We start from the raw sequence: 20383 nt of genomic DNA on the forward strand, positions 1-20383 counted from the left end.
TTTATTTAAAAAGATAAATATCAAATTTATACATGAATCTTGGTCCAATGTGCAATTTAATACATGAACTTTAATTTGGTGCACATAAAACTTTAATTTGATGCAATTATACACATAAAACTTGAATTATGGTCCATATGTATACATGAAACTTTAATTTTGATTTATTTGTGCATATTTAAAGAAATGAATACATACATTTATTTTCATATTAGATAAATATAGTGTATGCAATATATCAATGCAAGATGATGTTAATTTGATAATGTTATCAATAATTTGTGAAAATTGAATTGAACTAAAATTTCATGTATAACATTGAACATCAAATCAAAGTTCATATATAAATTTGATATTTATCCCTTATTTAAAACATTTCAATTTGATTGAAAACAACAAATTAAGGACCAAATGTAACTAAAAATATTAGAGTTAAATTAACCAAAAAAAAATGTTAATGTTAAGGAATGAATTTAACATCAACCCTTTAAATTTTGTTACTTTTTAATTGAAAATGATTTTAAATTTATTTGTATATTTCTATAACGCTTAATATATCATTTGATTTTTAAGTCTAACATTTTTTTTCTAATATATGTTATTTGCGGTTTTTTATATCTATATTTGATAAAAAGTTATACATTTTTAATATAGAAGGTAACAATATTAATTTTTTAGTGATTATTTTGAGGGTTTTAGAATTAACGAAAATTCATAATTAACAAATATAAACAATAAACTTTCATCAAATTAACCTTAAAATCTAAAAAAAAATAGCAGTTTGTAATTAACAAATTAAGAATAAAATTAAACAAATTTGCAATTAATACTAAACTTATTTTGTTAATGAAACTATGAAAATTTGAACCTAATAATATTAATAATTAACTTTTATCAAATGAACACTATCACCTCAGTTGAACATTAAAAGAACTATTTAAAAGTTTTTATTTAAATCATTAGATTGTTAAGTTTTTTTATAGATAAAAGTTAGGCTAGCAAAATTTAAGCGACGATACGGTGGATCAGAACCCACCGACAAATAGAAGAACATGTCTTAGATCCAAATCCATCTAACAATCAGTGCTGAAGATCAAAGAAGAAAATTGTTTGGATTTTGATTTGTCAAATTCATGACATTCAAAGTTGTTTCATGGAAAAATTTGAATTGTAATAGAGAAGAGAAATGAGAGATTTTGATTGGTACAGATTGTGTGAACTAAGAAGGTCGTGCAACAACGATTTTAATAGCTCGGTGACTCAAATGATATCTTTTGAATAATTCAATGATTATTTTATAACTTTTTGAAGTTAAGTAGCCAAAACGTAAATTTACTAATAGTCAAGCGATATTAGGTGTAGTCTACCTAAAAATTTAAAATAATTATAAGTATCAAAATATATAATTTTTATCAAATACAAATATTATATTGAAAAAATATAAATATCAAACTGAACAAACATTAAATTAGGATACCAAATGATATATTAACATTTTATAAATTAATTTAAATATTTTTTTAGTGCGTACGGTAGTGACAACTGGGAAGCTTTAAAGAGACGATTTGAGCTTTACGCAGACAAAAAATACACGTAGGCACAAAAACGAAAAAGAAAAAAAAAACTCTTCACCTGGGACGTAGAGATTTAGATCTTAACGGCTGGTGTTCGATTCTTCGTCTTATGGCATAATCAACACCGTCTGATCTCTTCCCACATCCCCCTTCATCCTCCGATCTCATATTCCTGATCAGCTTCTCAGATCCAATTCTCCGAAATCAACGGTTCTTAACTCATTTCCCTTTAATTTTGCACAATTCAGGTAATTTTAATTTTGTTTCTTTCGTTTTGAGCATTTTACGCTCTAGATTTTTATTCGAATTTGAATGTTAATGATTTAGATCTCCGGTAGGAATGTGGAATTTGGTGAACTCTGTTTGTTTTCTGAGAAAAATGGAAGAAATTTGAATTTTGTTTGTTTCCAAGGAAATGGGAGTGTGTTGACTTGTTTAAGTCAGACAACTTTTATCAGGTTGATTTGAGTGGAGAGATATGAATTAATCTATTTGTTGATTTTCCTGCCTTTTCTCTGCTACCAAACAGCAGGATAGAATACTGAAATATCCAATAATAGCTGAATTTTAAAACGAGTATTTAATTTAGCCTGAATCTAGAATTGGCTATTGTTTTGCGTTTTATAGAGTTCATTTACAACAATTTTGTACATGTTTTTGCCTTTGAAAACTCTAGGTTGGTCGATTTCAAATAGTTTGACAAAATTCTGTGATTTAATGGATAGAATTCAGTTGAAGAATTATGAAGAATTATATTGATCAAATTGTTTTTGAACAAGCATAACTATCATAATTCAATGTTTTCTCTATTTGATTGATGCTTGTTAATAGATAATCGTCGCTGGAGTTTTGAAATACATGATCAAGTTTGACAAATGTAGTTATCCCAACTAGAATGTTTTCATCCGATGTTAACAAGTAGATACTGTTAGCTGTAGATGCTGTTAGCTATATGTGTAAGTTGTCTATAAAATTTGTATCTTTATATGGTGGATTTCTTTGCGTGTTCTTTAAGTTCATCTTTATTGGTCCTGTTTTGAGTAACTTGCTTCATCTGTCCTTTCAGTGACTCGTTTCTTTTTCAATTAAAAATGATACAAGTAGCATTCTCTATAAGTTTCTCCATATCCAAACTTTTTACTGGATTAAATGATGGTGCGTCTGATATTTAAAATCTCTGCTGTATCTCTCAAGTCTTAAGACTGAGGTTCTGTTTAGATCTTGAATTCCAAAGGGAAAGGGAAGTAGGTTTTAAAAATTCTCTAGAATTTTGATTCCGTTGCATTTTTCTGCTGTCACACCAAACATTTGTATAAAGGATTATAGTTTATAGATTTCTATCTTGCTCCTAAACTTCCACTCCACTGGCTTTTTATAAAAACTTATTTGTGACTTGTGTACCTCTTGATTGTATATGTTTTGCAACTGAATATCTTGATTGACAGACGAACAGCTGTGTTATGGGAGCAGAAGAGATTAAAAAGGACATGGATATCATTAGTTGGCCTTCAGATTTGGCATATGAGCAGTGGGTAGCACTCCCGGTTTCTGGCGCACGACCATCAGCTCGATACAAGGTATTTTTCTTTAAATTGTGTAGCTTGCACAAGATCATTTTGGTTGTGTCATTTTATGGATTCTCTCTTGTTTGGACTTTTTGATCATGTTTGTTAATCATTAATAAGGCTGCTATAATATTAATTTTTCTTTGAAGCACTTATCCATTTCTGCTTTTTCTATATTCTGTGGTAGACTGCTTACCATGTATTTTTGTCTTATCACTGTAGCATGCTGCCGCTGTAGCTGATGAGAAACTATATATCACTGGAGGCAGTCGTAATGGTCGATACCTGTCTGATATTCAGGTTTTCTTGCATGACCTTAGTTCATACATTTTTTTTTTTTGGTACAATTAGTTCATATATTTAGCTACTTTCTTATTTGTAATGTTCTCTTTGGCTTCTTTTTCAGGCATTTGATCTTAGAAGTTTGACATGGTCTAGTCTGAAACTGGAGATTGATCCTGATGCTGATACATCAGAAGACAGTGGCTTACAGGAAGTTCTTCCAGGCATTTCTGATCACAGTATGGTAGGACATAAGATGCACCATACCTACAGATATAATTCTTTTTCGCCTAACTAAACTCCTCTCACTTATGCAGTGATTCTATACAACTTTGAACAAGCTCCTGAAATAAATATTTAGTTATTTTGTTTCAGATTAAGTGGGAAAATAAACTTCTTCTTCTTGGTGGGCATTCTAAGAAATCTTCCGATGCAATGATAGGTTTGTATTTCTGAGGGTCATTTGGTACAATTACAGCAGTAAAAGTTTATGAATCCAATATTCTGTTTAATGGTTTATGACAAATGAACTTTTGTACATTTGGAAACTAATGATAGTTAATGCACTCCTTGTAGTGCATTTTATCAATCTGGAGACGCATGTCTGTGGTGTCATGGAGACCTCAGGAAAAATTCCGGTAACTCACTTTTTACAGCTTTTATTTAATATATTTTATAATTTCCCTTTTCTTTATGCTTGCTCATTTATTTTATTCTTTCCTCTGATCTATAGTTTTCAGTTATGCGTTCCTTGAGATGTATAGAGTTCATTTCTCTTATTGGTTTGTTGTGTTATATGTTCCAGGTAGCACGTGGGGGTCATTCTGTCACACTGGTGGGTTCTAAACTAATAGTGTTTGGTGGAGAAGACAGGAGCAGGAAATTGCTGAATGATGTACATGTTCTTGATTTACAGACAATGACTTGGAGTGTAGTCGAGGCAACGTAAGCATCTTTTCTGCTTTTAAATGCTGGTTATTACTCACAAGTTTAGAAGTAGCCTGCATCACTTCCTTGTATTTTGATAGGCAGACACCTCCAGCTCCAAGATTTGATCACTCAGCTGCAGTGCACTCAGAGCGTTACCTTTTGATTTTTGGCGGTTGTTCACATTCAGTATTCTTCAATGATCTTCATGTGTTGGACTTGTACACTGTAAGTTTTGGAATCATTTTTGTCTCTGTGTTTTTTCTTGTTTTTTTTTTTTGGTATGAGTTGAATGCCATTATTTGTCATATTTTATTTCTTTAGTAACTGCTCACATTTTCCATTATAAGCAGTGTGTGCCAAAGGCTTATCAAACAAGTTTATAACTAGCATGGCCTCCTAAAATCATAAAGTGTTGCCTTGACATAGCTGAAAATAGTAAATATGAGTGCTTAATTTCATGTGTGCTCATTTGTGCTTGTTGAAGTGTACTTTGCAAGGCACAAATAACTCTTCCAAGTTCTCCATAGAGCAGGGTCTAGCCTAAACTCGCCAGATTGTCTATGTAAAATGTACAACCAATGCTAAATTTTTTTTATTTACTACCACTATTTTGACCTTATGTTGCCCCAACTCTTCTTTTTTCTTGAAATATCCACGTCCAATTCCCTTGTTTGATGCATATCCTGACATATCGGGATATGATTTTTTGTGGACTCTCCAAATGTTAGAAATCTTGGATAAATTTAAACATACACATTTTAGACCCGTACATTTGTCCGATGCTCACATATGAGTAACAGAGTATCTTTTTTTTTTCATAAAAAGAAATTGGAGATTTTCTTACCATTTCATTTCATTCAAAATAATCAATTCCCTATAAAGCATAGTGTCTTCCTTGGCGATTAGTATGAATTCTGATTTGATCATTCTTTCCTTCCTAGAAAATCAGAACTGCAGAAGTTGGAGCAGACTTCATAATGATAATAAGCTAGAGATACAGTTATTCTAATATCATGGTACTTTTATGCTTAACTAGTCTGAATGGTATAATTGATTGGAGTTGGACTTGGACTGCCATGCAGATGGAGTGGTCCCAACCACAAGTTCAGGGTGATTTGGTGAGTCCTAGGGCTGGTCATGCCGGTATTTCCATTGATGAAATGTGGTATATTGTCGGTGGTGGAGATAACAACAATGGTTCGTATGATCTTTCATGCAGTGTTATTTATGTTGGGACTTCATGTGCTAATTCACTTTTTTCTTTTCAGGTTGCCCAGAGACTCTTGCCTTAAATATGTCCAAGTTAGTTTGGTCCACTCTGACCACTTTGAAGGAGAGGCATCCACTTGCTAGTGAGGTTACTACTCTGTGCCTTAATTTACATGTTTATGTGTGATTTCTAAACTTCTACTAGGAATTTTTTTTTTTGGTATTTGGCTGCGGATTTAGTTTTTTCCTTACTAACTTTTGGTGATAGTCCATAACACAGTCTGAAAGCTGAGGAAAGTTGAATCTCCATATCTAGCATGGGTTGTTTCATGATAACCATCAACTGGCTTGTTTTAAAGAAGCTCTATCAGACTGAAATATCATCTAATATATTGTTTTCATTATCATTGGCAAAGAAGCATATCATTGCAATTTACCAGTTTTTTACATCTTATGCTTCCAATTTCTAATCTAAATGATGACTTTGTTTATGACTGAATTTCCGTGGGAAACATTAAGTTATCGTTTTCATGAACATTGTCAAATAAGCATATGCAATTTATCCAAGATTTTGTCTTATGCTTCAATTTCTAATCTAAATGATTTGACTTTGTTCATAACTGAATTTTGGTAGTAAACGTTTTAGATTTTTTCTATAAGTGATCTGATCTAATTGTCAATTAAAATGCAGGGCCTAAGTATTTGCTCAGCTATAATTGATGGAGGGAAGTATTTGGTTGCATTTGGTGGATACAATGGGAAATATAATAATGAGGTACATTTTGACACAGTAGTTTACACGAAATCATTTTATTGTATGTGCTAATGCTGAATCTATCATTATGCATCACTTTACCTTTTCCCTGATATTTTAATGGTCATCTGTTAATAGGTTTTTGTTATGAAACTCAAACCAAGAGACTTATCTCATCCGAAGATTTTCCAGTCCCCAGCAGCAGCTGCAGCAGCGGCTTCTGTTACTGCTGCATATGCCTTGGCAAAGTCTGAAAAATTGGATTTTCCACAAATAATAGATCTGAACTTTAATGGAGTTGAAAACAATGTTCCTAAAAAGGATATCAACCTTGAAATTAATGCAATTAAAGAAGAGAAGGTGGTGTTGGAGTCGTCAATTGATGAAGCCAGGGCTGAAAATTCTAGGCTGAGAGAGAAGATTGATGAATTAAAAAGCAATCATACTGAATTGTCGAAGGTATGCTCTCGAAATGACTCAAAAAGGTCTTTTCTATATTGCTCTGGCTCTTCATATTTCTTGAAATACCAATGTCCGGCACTTTGTGTTCAGTGTATATATGGACATAGGTAGGGGGTATGACTAGATACATTTAAAAAAAAAGAAGGAAAAAAATTAAACATACACGCGTCAAATGCATACCTCTGTTTGACACTTACACCTGAGCCAGAGTAACATATATTATTAAGGATCAGTTTGAAGTTTTTGTTATATTTAATGTCATTCTGTTTAACAGGAACTCCAATCTGTCCAAAGTCAGCTGATATCGGAGAGATCAAGATGCTTTAAACTTGAGGTTTGCCGATTTTCATATTTACACATCATTTGATTTCATTGTAGGTTTTCTATTATTCTTTTTCAGCCTCACAGACTCAAGATCTAACTCATGGTTATGTATTCAGGCTCAAATTGCAGAACTACAGAAGATGTTGGAATCATTAGAGTCCATAGAAAACGAAGTGCAAATACTTAGGAGACAAAAGTCCGCACTGGAGCAGGAGATGGAGGTTTCATCTACCCAGCAACAAGGTTCAGGTGGTGTTTGGCGGTGGATAGCCGGGGGCACATAGAAGTTGCATATTTTTCATACCATCATTGCTACGGTATCTCCGAAGCAATGGCTAGGTAAGTTCCAATCCCACTGATATCAGAGAGTGCAATCTACTCGAATATCACTTAGATTGTACATGCGGTTTACATTTGTTTCGTTACTTTTCTTAATAAGTGTTTGTGAGCTTTCGAGTTTGACCATTAAAATTTTCTCGAAGCTATAGAATCTGAAGTTGTTAAAATTGTACTTTCCGTTGTCGGTTGTATCAGCTCTTCTTTTAATTTTCAAGTCTTTTTATTCCGTATCCTGTAAACCAGTATACTCACGCATGTTTTCATATTTGATTGATCATATTATACCAAATCTTGACATTTTCCCCTGCATATGTAACGAATCTTTTGCCCCTTTGTGATCATAAATTTACAAAATCAATGTTGTCTTATCCGGAAACAGATTTCAATAGCCTCAATATAATTTGAAGACAATAAATCCCTTTGCATTCTTTTGGCTTGATCTTACATGGATGATTGCCAGTAAACTGGCTTATTTTGACTTGTATTGTCATCTCCGTTATTAGACCCCGGCAATTCGTTAATCCCTATTCTTTTGTGTTTGTTTATTTTGTCATTGTATTTTATATTTATATAGTTTTTGGCACAATAATAATAAATAAAAAAGATTTGGGGATCCTGTATTTTTCTTATGTCACGTTTTAATTATTATTTTCACTGTATCTCGTGCTTTAATTGTTATAGTCTTTTTCATGAAAATCGTGCCATATAATATGTAGGACTTTAACAAGTGCTTCATTTCTTGAAATCCCATTGTTGAAAGGAACTTGAAAAAAAAAAAACCCAAAATATCACTTCACTTAACGTTTTGAAATCAACGTGAATTAATAGCAGGGCTGCAACTATGAACTCTTTTGATATCTAAATTTCGCATTAGTGCAAGAAATTTATCCATTTCTGCGTGTGTTTGTATTTCATTATTTGTCTTGTTCGTTTGCTTTATTATATGCAGATTTGTGACGATAATTATTTCTTTAAAATTGTTTATCGTATTTTACATACATTTGTCACATCCTAATTTTGCTTCAAATATTTCTTTTATTATATATAAATTTTGTTTAAAATATTTTATATTACATAAAATTTGATATATTAGTAACTTATATAATTACCAATCATGTCACTGAACTAGTGATAAATTTGTGTAAGTATCAAATTAATTGACATGGGATCCAAGATTCGATTATTATGTTTATGAACCTTTTTTCCATGAAAATTTAAGGATACCGATTCCAATAATTTTCCAAATTATAACAAACTGGAAAGAACGAGTCTATTTTACCCCTATTTCATTGAAAGTTATTGTTTAATTTCTCTCTGCGGCTATTATTATAAAATGTATTCCAATCTTCTTATACTTTTTTTAACCCATAGTCCTAATGTGTTCTACTATTTTATGAAAATTTGAAAATATTAAACGAAAATTTAAATTTAAATGGTTTATTATCCACTTGTTATAGCGATATCATCATCCAAAGTTGTATCCCATAGGAATAATTTTTGAAAAAATATTTGGTACATTGTCTATAGACAAAGTTGAGATGATGACAAATATCTTATCAAATATAATAAAATATTTAAAAAATAAACATATATATTAAACATATGGCAATTTTTTGATGTTTATTTATAGAATTAAAAATGTACATTATAAGCGTATCAAATACTACCCTATATTTTTCAGCTAAATTTGAATAACAATATTAATTAAATATTCAAATTTGTTTAATATTCTCTTGAAATTTTTCAATATTCTCTTTTTCTTTTTTTACCTCATAATTTTTGAAAATTCTAAAAAAAAAATAATTAGACACCCAATATTTTTCTAAAAGAAATTCTCATTATACTCCAAAAATTTTTTAAATATTTTAATTAAACCACTGAAACTTTACTTGGATCTACAACTGTTTGTTGACATATGAATTTATTAATTTAATTCTAAGAAACAAAATATAAGATTAAGGAAGATTAAAATATATGAATAAATATCATATCTAAATATGTGATTGGCATAAATAGTCAATAGAGCGAATGTAGATTACAAATCAAACTCAAATAGGAATGTATTAACAATCCACGACAGAATTTATTATAAATAAACTAAAATGTAATTTTTTTAAAAGAAAATCTAAACCTGAGTTTACAAACCATTCAAACAGCTAATAAACTTCAAAAAAATCAAATAATATCCAAAATTTTAAACTTTAGGAAAGCTATTATGGTCATCAAGGACAGGATAACCTTTTATTTTGGGCCACAATCAGAGGACAAATTCAATATTGGACAACTCATTTATGAGCTGTCATAAAAGGACAACTTTAAAATATTATAGGTATAAAAGTCATGTATGGGTGGCGGCTTTCTTGGATATATCATTCAGCTTTCCTAAAATGAAAGTTGTTGACATTCCTTGTCCTTTGGGAACATTTATAACTTTGATATTCGCATCTTACCATAATTTATCCTATGCAGTTAATTAATGGTAGTCACCTTTAAACAACTCCATACTAACATTCCTTTTTTAGGTAATCATGTCCAACAATCTCTCATCTCTTTTAAGTAATCATGTCCACACGTTCAAACAAACAAAAGTATAAGATTATGCTTGGTTAGTTGGAAAATTGAAGAAACAAAAGTATAAGATTATACTTGCTTGGTTGTTTGGAAAAGTGAAGAAATGGAAGAAATAATAGGAAAAAAAATTTGAAGTGTGATTGATTAGAAAGAAAAGTGAAAAGGATCCATCTTAATGGATAAAATTCAATCCTTCCCACTTTCAAATTAGAATGATGAAAAAAAGGAAAAATAAGAGAAATGTGTTTTGATCCAAAACTTATGCATTCTATTTTCATTTTTTCTATTTTTCCATGAACGGAAATAAAAAATAATTTTCTTTCCATTTTTCCATCTCCTACCAAGCACGCCAAAGAAAGAAAAATCATGTTTTCCATCCCCTCAATTTTCCACCCTTCCAATTTTCTTTTCACTCTACCAAATAAAGCCTTAAACACCCTCCAAATACATGAAAAACTTCAACAAAATTGAACCTATATCGAATAACATACCCACATGCCCATACTCGACACTCGCACCAAATCCAAGTAACATAATAATGAGCATCTTAGACATATACACTGAAAAAAAAGAGTAACTAGAGAATGAAGCAACCAAGCAATTGTTGTATAATAGCTTACAAACCCAGGATTTTATTGTGCATTATGATGTACCTTGCAACTTTATAGGGTGAACCATTCTTGAAGGACTGTAATGAGAAGATAAATCTATATAGCTTATGATTTCTGTTTCGGCAATCATCATAAAAAAAGAAAAGAAAGAAAAAGGAACAAAATAAATGATGAAACATTGCCTGGTCTACCATCCTAGTCAACCTATAGTGGTAACTAATATATTACCCAACATTTGTAATCAGTTCATGTGTGGAGTGAATCATAGCCCATACCTTGTGCAAAAGCAGGTCCCAATCTTTACACTCGCAGAAATAATTAGGACCGAAAATAACATCAAGAAGAACCACCCTCTTGCCAAAACAGGCCCCGTCTTGCCGGTTAGTAGGCTAGCCATCGGCAGAAAACTGGAAGAGTTTATATCACCTTGTGGCAAGCTAAAAGAAAGAACAATGTTGAGATTCCCATTTTTGCCATATGACCAGTCCAACCGGTTGCCAGAAGAAGTTGTGTCTGTTATTCTTATCATGCCAGCCATAACATGAACAGAACTGGAAGCATGTGACGCCGAATTTAGCTTGATCGCAGCGTCTTTTGGAGGGAACTCTGAGGCAAATGCAGGAGGAGCAGGGAGGCTACCCAACATGTGACTAGCCCGTTTCATAAATGGATACTTGGTACCTATATCATAAAGAATGCACCAAAAGTGAGCTCAAACAAATACAGATACGTCGAAATATAACTTCAATAAAATGGCATTAAGAACTAGGCAATTCCATTTTCCAAATATCTTACCAAGATCAAATTCTGTAGCCTCCAGCTCTTGCTTTGAAGAGGATGCATCACTATTGCCATGTTCTTCAACATGTTCACCAGCATTAAGATCTTGTTCAGTTCCTTCATTTGTATGCTGTTATCAAGAAATGAACTAATTAGAAAAAAGCAAAAATTCTCTGCATGTATTACAGAAACGAATGACGAAAGAAAAGAACTATGCACCGTTTCAGTAAGAGGTTCTTGGCCAGAAACAGGAATCTCACTTCCCACAATTTCATCATAATCAAAGGCCAAAGACTGATCATCAGCATCATCGAATGAAAGATACTCATTGATGTCAAAAAGTTCAGATTCTGGGTAAATCGGGTTTGAAAAATCATTAGCTTCCAAGAAAAGTTCATCATTGGTTGGAAGATAACTAGTAACATCCAGGTATGGGTCTCCAAGCACGTAGTTCGCAGAAGTGATGTTTTCAATTGGTTCGAGCACATATTCATCCTTAACTGGTTTTCCATTTGTAGCTATCAGATCTTGCTCAGGTGAATCAGCGACTACAAGCTCATGATGTGGCTTTGAATCACCTTCAGTGGCATGCATGCGAATAGGCTTCTGATAATCTTCTTTGAACTCCATTGAATGTTCACCACAGTTGCTTGATTCGCCATAATAGAAACTGGAAGGGAGGAATGCATTCTCATGCATACTGTTTGGTGGCTTTTGATCGTCTTCACTGAACTCCCTTGAATGTTCCACATGGTTGCTTGATTCCCCACAATAGCCGTTCAACGGAAGGATATTGTTTTCAGATGGATTGCCAATGTCAAGATTCTGTCAAGAAGCAACAATTTTCAGAACTCTAATCATTCATCTAGCAATAAAACCAACTCATCCGTAGCAAGAGTCTCCGATCAAGGACAAATGCAATTTATAACTGTATGAAAGATGTCTGAAAGATTTCATAAGCATGCCAAGCCTTAAGAGTGGATCTGGTTGGAGGGATTTACCCCCAGCAGTGATATGACTCCAAGAGCAAACATCATTAAATGTCAAATTGGTCACAAAGAAAGCCTAGACAAAGTTAGGCTTCAAGACACCCAACCCAATCAAAACAGAAAAACACAACTCACACCAGCACAAACTAAGCAGTACTTTTCTTAAAAATCAGACTTTTCTCATTCACCAAAAGATGAACAATATTTGAGAATATAAAATAAAGGCATTAAACAAGTCATTATTATTTTCTATTAAATTGCAAGTCATCACGCCAAAAAGTCACTCAAACTTCAATACATAACATAAAACACAGAAAAAGTCAAGCTTCCAAGCACAAAACAAGCCAAAAACATTACACACCTGATCAATATCATTCACTTCAACAAAAGCATCTTCGTTGGCAGCCTCTTCATAGGCAGATGCATCTTGTTGACCAGGCACAAAAACTGCCTCATCATCCTCCCATTCTTCTTCAATAAAAGGTGCCCCATACTGCTCCCCATTCTTTGGCCCAGACCCGCTCTTCTGAAACACCCTACACAATACAAAAGCATCCTTCCAGCCCCAATAACCCAACATTAATCCCCGAACAAATATCAAAGCTCAAAACAAAAAAATACTAGAACATATATTACAATCTTTACCTGTTGAATTCCACCTTTCTCCAATGTCTCATCAGTAAGACGGTACTCGTGCATTACCCAGTTAGTCCTTTCGCCACGTGGGGCACGACCTTTATGGTAAACAAGAGTTTTCTTCATGCCAACCACTCTTTCCCTAAAGCGAATTGCACGGTCCTTTCCAGTTGTCTTCCAGTAGCCTCTCTCAGTTGCCCTATTGGTCCTCGACCCATTTCCATATTTCTTGTCCAGTGCACTGAAAAAGTACCACTCCAAGTCCCTGCTCTTCAGCTTTGACTTATCTATTAAGAAGAAAATCTTGATTTACAACTTTAAAAAAAAAAACTCACCCTAAATTCTAGTTATACATAGAAGATAAATTTAAACTAGATATAGTCGGAAAGTTTTTTTAAAAAACCCAATTTCAAGAATTGAAGAAAAAACCCTAAAAAGGCTTTAAAGCGTTTATCTTCAAAAGCTTTAAAGCAAATATGTAAAATTTAACCTAAATTAGTAAGTTCAATTTATAATTAACCAAGTACCGATATCCCAATTTATAAAACTTAAAATCAAAAGAGCTAAAACAAGCATCTTCAACAATCAAACCTGAAGACCAAAATTAATAGAAAACCCAATTTCAAAACTTAAAATTTAGGTCAAGGCTTGAAAAAAAAAAACCAAAATTCAAGAATGAAACAAAAAATTTGACCAAGCCAAACAAAAGAAAATCAAACCGAAAGGGGAAAAAAAAAGAAAATACCAGGGAGATCCCAAGGCTCGGATCTATAAATATCGATAACAGAAATGGCATCAAAGGAAGGCCTGTTCAAGATTTTCCGTTTTAGATAGTAACGAACGAGTTCTTCATCGGTGGGGTGGAACCGGAAGCCGGGAGCTAACGAGGTTGCTGAGTCACGACCCATCGAGTCACCAACAGTGAATGGAACAAACAAAAATCCAGGATTTTTGAAGAATTGGGTTTTTCTTTTGTTTTTTTGAAAGGGAACTTTTTTGGTGTTAGAAGGAAGCTGTTTTTTTCTCTTGTTTTTTTTTAATTGAAGTGAGACGAAGGCTTTACTTAGCCGTGTTAGTTTGTAGAAAGCTCAGATCTTTCAAGAAAAGGAGTAGGGAAGTATGATAAAATCACCAAATGTTTTAATTAAATATTCACTGACAGTGCAACACGTGGACTTTAAAGGGATGATAAACGTAATCCCATCCGTCAGTTGTTTTGAGACGTTTAAAAAAAAAAATCTAAAATGACAATACCATACATTGTGTTTTTTTTTTCTTTTGAGAGGATTAAAAACTTATGAAATGACAAAATAATAATAATTCATATTTTGATTAAGCCTGTTAATATGATGTGCCTTTAAATATAATATATAATAAATAATTAAAAGTTAAAGTTTAAAATTAATTAATAATAACCTATGCAACATTTATGGTATTAAATGGAAAAAAGTAAAATATATTGGTGTTAGAAGTCAATAACATTACTAGTATTAGATTATATCACACTCATGTAGGTGAATGAAAATATTTTATATTAAAAAAATATTTATAAAATTATTTTAAGAAATTATTATTGTTAAATTTGTAAGAGATTTTTATATAATTTTATTGATTTGTGTTCGATTCACAATAATTTTTTTAATTATTTTATTTTAAGATTATATTAGAGTATGAAAAGATAAAAAATTATTATAATAATATTAATTATCCTTCAAAATAAGAGTATTTTAATATAGATATATAATTGATGAAAATGTACATAATAAAATGAAAATATATAAAAAATAAAAATAAAAATAAAAGTTTAGTTGAGTGATAAATTTATTGTTTTATTAATTTAGTTATTATGAGTTTAAATTTTATTATATACATTTTTTTATTATTTTTAAAATTAAAAAATAAATTATACACAAATGAAATAATTTATTTAAAATATGAAAAATATTTTTGTTATTTTTTTAAATTTAATTAATTTTCTATTAATTTTAACACCAAATTAATATTATAATAAGAATTATTAAGTGAAAATGTAGGGTTTGAAGTTAGGTGCATGAACGTGAGTTCCAAGGAGTGTGCAGATGGGCACATAACTCTTCAAACCTCACTAAAACATTCCGTTATTTGTTTCCTTATGAGGTATTGGAATGATAAAGTTACTCGAGTGGGATACAAATGAGTGTCACCGACTCAAAACCACGTGGAACGGCTCCTGAATGTAACTGGCTAACGGCTGAAGCTTCTAGATTTTATTTTATTACCTACGTAACATCCATTACTGGTAAGGATCGTAATTAGTAAACTTATTCAAAACTCAGAATGTCTGATTAATTTGGTAATGTATTAGGAGTTAAATTATAATTTGTTTATTTAAATTATGAGTAAATTAATTTTTTATTAGTTAAAGAGTTAATTAGTTCATATTAATAATTAATTTAAGCAACAAAATAATAATATAATTACATATGATATATCATGTGTTTCCTATTTTAATATATGTAGATTAATTTTTAGGAGTAAAAATTGATAAAAAATTTAAAAGAAAAATAAATTTATTTTTTAATTTAATACACAGGTAAATTTATCTATTTTTTCAATAAATAAAACAAAATGTAATTTAACTTTTAATACAAGAATCTTTATAATACTTTTACAATTTAAGGTTCAAAATGGGAATTAACTCTTGAAAAACATTTTAAAAAATTATCAAATAATGTTCTAAAAATATAAAAACAAAAACAATTGAATCAAACCCACTCAAATATAATCTCAAAATGCTTATTTAATCTTTGATTTGGATAATCAAAATATAAACGAAAAAAGAAAAACTGTACGTTGCTGTAAAAGAAAAAGGTACTTTGGAAAATTTAAAAGAAAAAAGAAATAACTTAGATAGTAATCAAATCCCAAAATATTTACAGCGTGTTTGGTTCGCCGTATTACCCAATCCATTACGCCCCGATTACGCGCGTATTACATTACGCCCCTAATCCGGCGTTTGGTTCGCTGTATTAGCCATTACGCGCGTATTACATTACGCCCCTAATCCCCAAATTCCCGTGTTTTACAATCCGTTCCCAAATCGTTGTATTAGCCATTACGCCCGGCCTCCCTCCCCATCTCTCTGTTTTACCCTCCCTCCCTACCCGACCCTCTCCTCTTCCGTCCTAATCATTTTCTCCTCCCATTTCCCACTGATTCCGTTGATTAATCTGTCGTCATCGTTTCTTCTCGTCTCGGCATCAAATTTCCCTTCCCCATTTCCTCCCAACACTATCTGCTCCGCACACCAAAACCCTCTCTTTTTCTCTTCAATATATTCACAAAATTGGAAATTCTAGCAGCAGCAGCAGCAGCCAAAACAGTAACCAGCAGCAGCCCCTCTTTCTTCTCTTTCTTTCGATTTCACACTTCTCATAAATGGAACATTTCAATCAGAAAATGGAAAAGAGAAATCAGTTGCATGAGAAGGAAAATTACTAAGGTTGTTGGTTTGCATATTTAACTGGGTTAATCTTAGAAATCTTGAGGGAGAAAACTTGTGACATAATGCAGACTATTAGTTAGAACAGGAACTATGTTTGGTGATACCCTCTGAGAGTAGTAATTTTTGGTAATAGAGAGGATGGTTAAGCAGTACAACTTTCGATTATGACTACAGGAGGGTCTGACTAGGACATTCATTAAACATTGGCTTAGGACTAATAACTATTTGTGTGCAAGAAGGTAGAAATATTTGTTAGTAAGACTTCTTAAAAATTGGATGTAGGGTTAATAGTATTAAGAAAACTGTATTAGTTGTATGTTTGGTGCCGCCCTGGTCTGTGAATGGTGATTTGCTCTTTAGGTGGGGATTTTGATGATTACCTGATTTTGGTTTATGCCTGTTTTTGCAAGCAGCATTTTGGCATCTATGTTGAAGCTAGTAGCCAAAAGAATGGAGGCTTTATGCTTGGTAGCAGTTTTGAGTAGTATTGAAAATTTTAGAAGGGGACAAAGATAAACACATACACACACATCGTGTAGGTGCAAACCTAAGAAGAAGAATGAAGTTCCTCTAGCAAGTATCTTAGCCAAATAAGTCCACAGAAGAATGAGCCATAGCTGTGTAGCCTTATTTGGTACTTGGTCTTGCAACAAGGGCCTTCTTCTTAATCTTCCATGATAAAGATAGTTGTAGAGATATCTATCAATATCTTGAGGGTGGCAGTGAGTGTTATAAATTGATGACTATTTAGGTTGATCTGATGTATTTGAGAAGTATGTCGTAAATAAAAGTAATATGCTATGTTTACAACTGATGGGAAATTTTGAAGTTCAGTGATGTAATGAGGTCGGAAATTTCCATGTCAAGATAACCATGTAGCATTTCCAACTTTTTCTATAACGTATCAGCAACTAGGGCTGTTATTCTTTTATTTTAGTCATAACCTTGGTGTTTGTTATGGTCATTGTAATGTCATTGCAAAGGCCGATGCATAATTTGGCTCCTTTTAGAGTTTCTGATTGTACCGGATGCACATCTGCCTTTGGAACCTCGAGTCAAAATAAAATGTTATGATCTTTTCTTGCCCTAGATTATTGAAACCTGTCCGGATAACGTGATTAACACCTACTTTTTAGATGCTTTAAGCTTGAACATGCTTTATTGTTCTTTCATAAAACCGCAAATTTGTTGCTCATGTCTCAGCAATAGATATGAAAAAATTTGGGACTTGTTTATGTGTAATTTCTTTTTCCTTTGAAAACTGTAAGTATAACTCTTAAAATTGCTTCTGTACCTCTATGTTTGAATCATTGAAATTGCATTTGCTAATTTTTGAACTCATTGATATTCTCTTCAGTGGCTCTCTAAAAACATTGGTAAGAAGGTGGATAAGTCAGTTCTCTCTAATGGATCTGCAATGACAGGTACACCGTTTCTTGTTCCAGGTTACTATTAATACTCATTGGGCTAATTTTTGTTTTCATTTGTGCAGATAAGAGTACATCAGCACCATCAGGTGTTCCGACTGCTTCTCTTAAAGTCCTTCGTCCAGATACATCTCAGATGGTGATTTATGATCCAAGGCAGCATCATGGTACAAGCTTTTGCTTGAGTAAAAATATATGCCTGTGATTTTTTCAATGGTATTCTATTTTTTTTAGCAACTTCATTGGGCCACGAATGGATGGAGTATCTCATTTTGTCATCTTGTTTAATTATGGTGTTGACTTGTTCATATACATTGGTCATTAACAGTATTGAACTTGAAACTAAAGATATCCTTTGCGTAGACTTATGCAGTCATTTATGCATGAAATAGGCATATGATTCTGTAGAAAAATTAGACCTCATTGCCTCAATAATCGTGTGGTTGTTTCCAATAGTTTTTTAGTTTCCTTTGCTACTTTAGGTTGTTGTCTTTGTTTTAATTAAAGTCTTATCTATTTGCTTTGGTCATTAGCGAGATTGCAATAGAAGCTTTCAAGAAGTCCTTTTTAGAGAATTATGTGGTCATCTGTGTATGAATATTCAAGCACTGCTTTGATGTGATTAACAAATTTACTCTTCTGATTCTTTCTAGTGAACATCTGATGTAATTTGACTTGGAAATGAAATTAACCAAAACTATTGTTATTCATGTAAGTGATACGGGAAATGAGAGCAATTAAAATGCTCCGTAGGTTTTGTTTGTCTGATCGAGCTCTTCATTCTTAGGTGAGGTCATATGGCTGATTCTGGGATTTATCTTATTAGATGGTCTTTGATGCACACTGGTGAATACGAAGGATTATGAGATGTGCATGCGCCCGAGTAATTTATAAATCAAGCCTAAATCATTGATCTATAAATAGCAAAGCAGTTTTACTTAAAACTGTCATATATGTCCAGGAATATGCCTATTCATCTTTGTATAACTACCGTCGTGAATCTTGGAAATGGCAAACCAAATATGAGTATTAAGAGAAAAGAAATATAAAATGTATTAGAATGGTAAACGATAAAGAGAAAAGCTCAAGTTAGCCAAAGGGCCAGGCATTGAAAAGGAAAAGGAACCATAGAGATTCTCCAATTTTCAAAGTCAAGGGTGTTGGCTTAGAACGGGTCAAACATAAACATGTATCTCCTATGCTACTATTATGCGTTTAGAAGTGGTGACCCCTAACTAGCTTATAACTTTGTTGAAAACAGTATTGTATTAACTTCAAGAGAAATGATGCTGGGTGATCGTGTGGTGCAGTGTAGTTATATTTCCGTTTTCAATATATTAACTTCAATAGAAACGGTGCTGGTTGATCATGTGATGCGGTGCAGTTATACTCCTTGGTGTAACTTTTAAGGAATTATAGCTGTTAGGATTTTACGTTGTTTCTTTTTTCCATTCCCTTTTTTGTGTAATTTCCTCATCGAGATAGAAGAGGGAAGGTTTTGAGAGAGGCTGGGGTCGGATGTTTAAAATCTATATCTGATATGTACAACGAATTATTTTATTTTGCTGTTCTTTTGGGCTTGATAATGGTTTTAAAGGTCACCAGCTTTTAGCAGTTCTGCTCATTTACCTTCCGGCAATTGACATGACTTAGAGTGGCAAATGTTATGCTTTTACCTCTTATAACATTGAATTGTATGCTTGTTGAATCATATTGAAATGCTAGATACTTAACTGACTAAACTTGTTTGAATGTAGGAACTACAGTTCCATCAAACACCACTACTGCAATTCTTGCTGCTCCCAATTTGTCGAATCCCATGGCTACAGTTGTTGGTGCTGCTTCAAACCCATTAACCTATAATTTGTAGTTGAATTTGAATTATGATCCAAAATGCAACATATCAATGATGAAATACGGCGATGCATCTGCTTGAATTTCTCTGTCTAGTTGGCCTTTTAAGTCCCTTCTGATTTGGTATCCTTGGAAAATTATTTGTTTTGCACTCTTGGCATTTTAATATCATATTAGAATAACTAGTTTATAACTTTGGAGTAATGATTCATTGTAATTTTACCCATTTTTATATATTTCTTTAATTTTTAATTCATCACAAGGTTCATGCCATAGGGGCAAAGCTAAAATCAAAAAATAAAAAAGAACCTCATTGAGGAAGAAAATTCAGAGAATAAGGTAAGAAAACCAAAAAATATAGCAACTGAGAGAATATACAGAGCTATGTTTCTCCGACTCTTCATTTTGCTTGAAGTATCCCTTTTTTATACCCCTGTCAGAGTATTCATTTTTCTTAAAGTATTTGGTTTCAACACCCATGCCCGACGATGAAAGAACCTCTTTGAGAAAGTTATACAATAGATTTATTATATAAATTATTTTAAATTATATAAATTCATATAAGAAAATTTATTATCAATAATTTTATGAA

General features: G+C 32.3%; 2 protein-coding genes and 1 long non-coding RNA gene across 4 annotated transcripts; 2 read left to right on the top strand and 1 right to left on the bottom strand.

Moving 5' to 3' along the window:
* Positions 1 to 1549: 1549 nt before the first annotated feature.
* LOC107957443 (acyl-CoA-binding domain-containing protein 4) lies at positions 1550 to 7748 on the top strand. Of its 2 annotated transcripts, none has more exons than XM_016892960.2 (14): positions 1550 to 1822; positions 3020 to 3151; positions 3362 to 3439; positions 3546 to 3665; positions 3797 to 3863; positions 3998 to 4059; positions 4227 to 4366; positions 4450 to 4576; positions 5434 to 5548; positions 5620 to 5708; positions 6252 to 6335; positions 6453 to 6773; positions 7051 to 7110; positions 7217 to 7748. In XM_016892960.2, exons 2-14 carry the CDS (start codon positions 3035 to 3037, stop codon positions 7382 to 7384), a joined length of 1548 nt encoding a protein of 515 aa, XP_016748449.1. In that variant the 5' UTR covers positions 1550 to 1822; positions 3020 to 3034; the 3' UTR covers positions 7385 to 7748. The 2 variants fall into 2 exon arrangements, with proteins under 2 accessions (XP_016748449.1, XP_016748450.1); XM_016892961.2 differs by having other exon boundaries at positions 1821 to 2032.
* Positions 7749 to 10595: 2847 nt separating this feature from the next.
* Positions 10596 to 14163, bottom strand: LOC107957444 (NAC domain-containing protein 53). The gene is made up of 6 exons (XM_041112340.1): positions 13772 to 14163; positions 13036 to 13313; positions 12752 to 12946; positions 11621 to 12226; positions 11417 to 11531; positions 10596 to 11302 (listed from the first exon to the last, which is right to left on the bottom strand). The coding sequence occupies exons 1-6, from the start codon at positions 13932 to 13934 to the stop codon at positions 10884 to 10886; spliced, it is 1776 nt and encodes a 591-aa protein (XP_040968274.1). The 5' UTR covers positions 13935 to 14163; the 3' UTR covers positions 10596 to 10883.
* A 3453-nt stretch (positions 14164 to 17616) lies between these two features.
* LOC107957424 (uncharacterized) lies at positions 17617 to 20262 on the top strand. The gene is made up of 3 exons (XR_005926606.1): positions 17617 to 17934; positions 18003 to 18104; positions 19695 to 20262. It is a non-coding gene; the product is annotated as an uncharacterized lncRNA (long non-coding RNA).
* Positions 20263 to 20383: the final 121 nt, after the last annotated feature.

This window comes from Gossypium hirsutum, chromosome A05 (assembly GCF_007990345.1).
Source record: "Gossypium hirsutum isolate 1008001.06 chromosome A05, Gossypium_hirsutum_v2.1, whole genome shotgun sequence".
Lineage (NCBI taxonomy): Eukaryota > Viridiplantae > Streptophyta > Magnoliopsida > Malvales > Malvaceae > Gossypium > Gossypium hirsutum.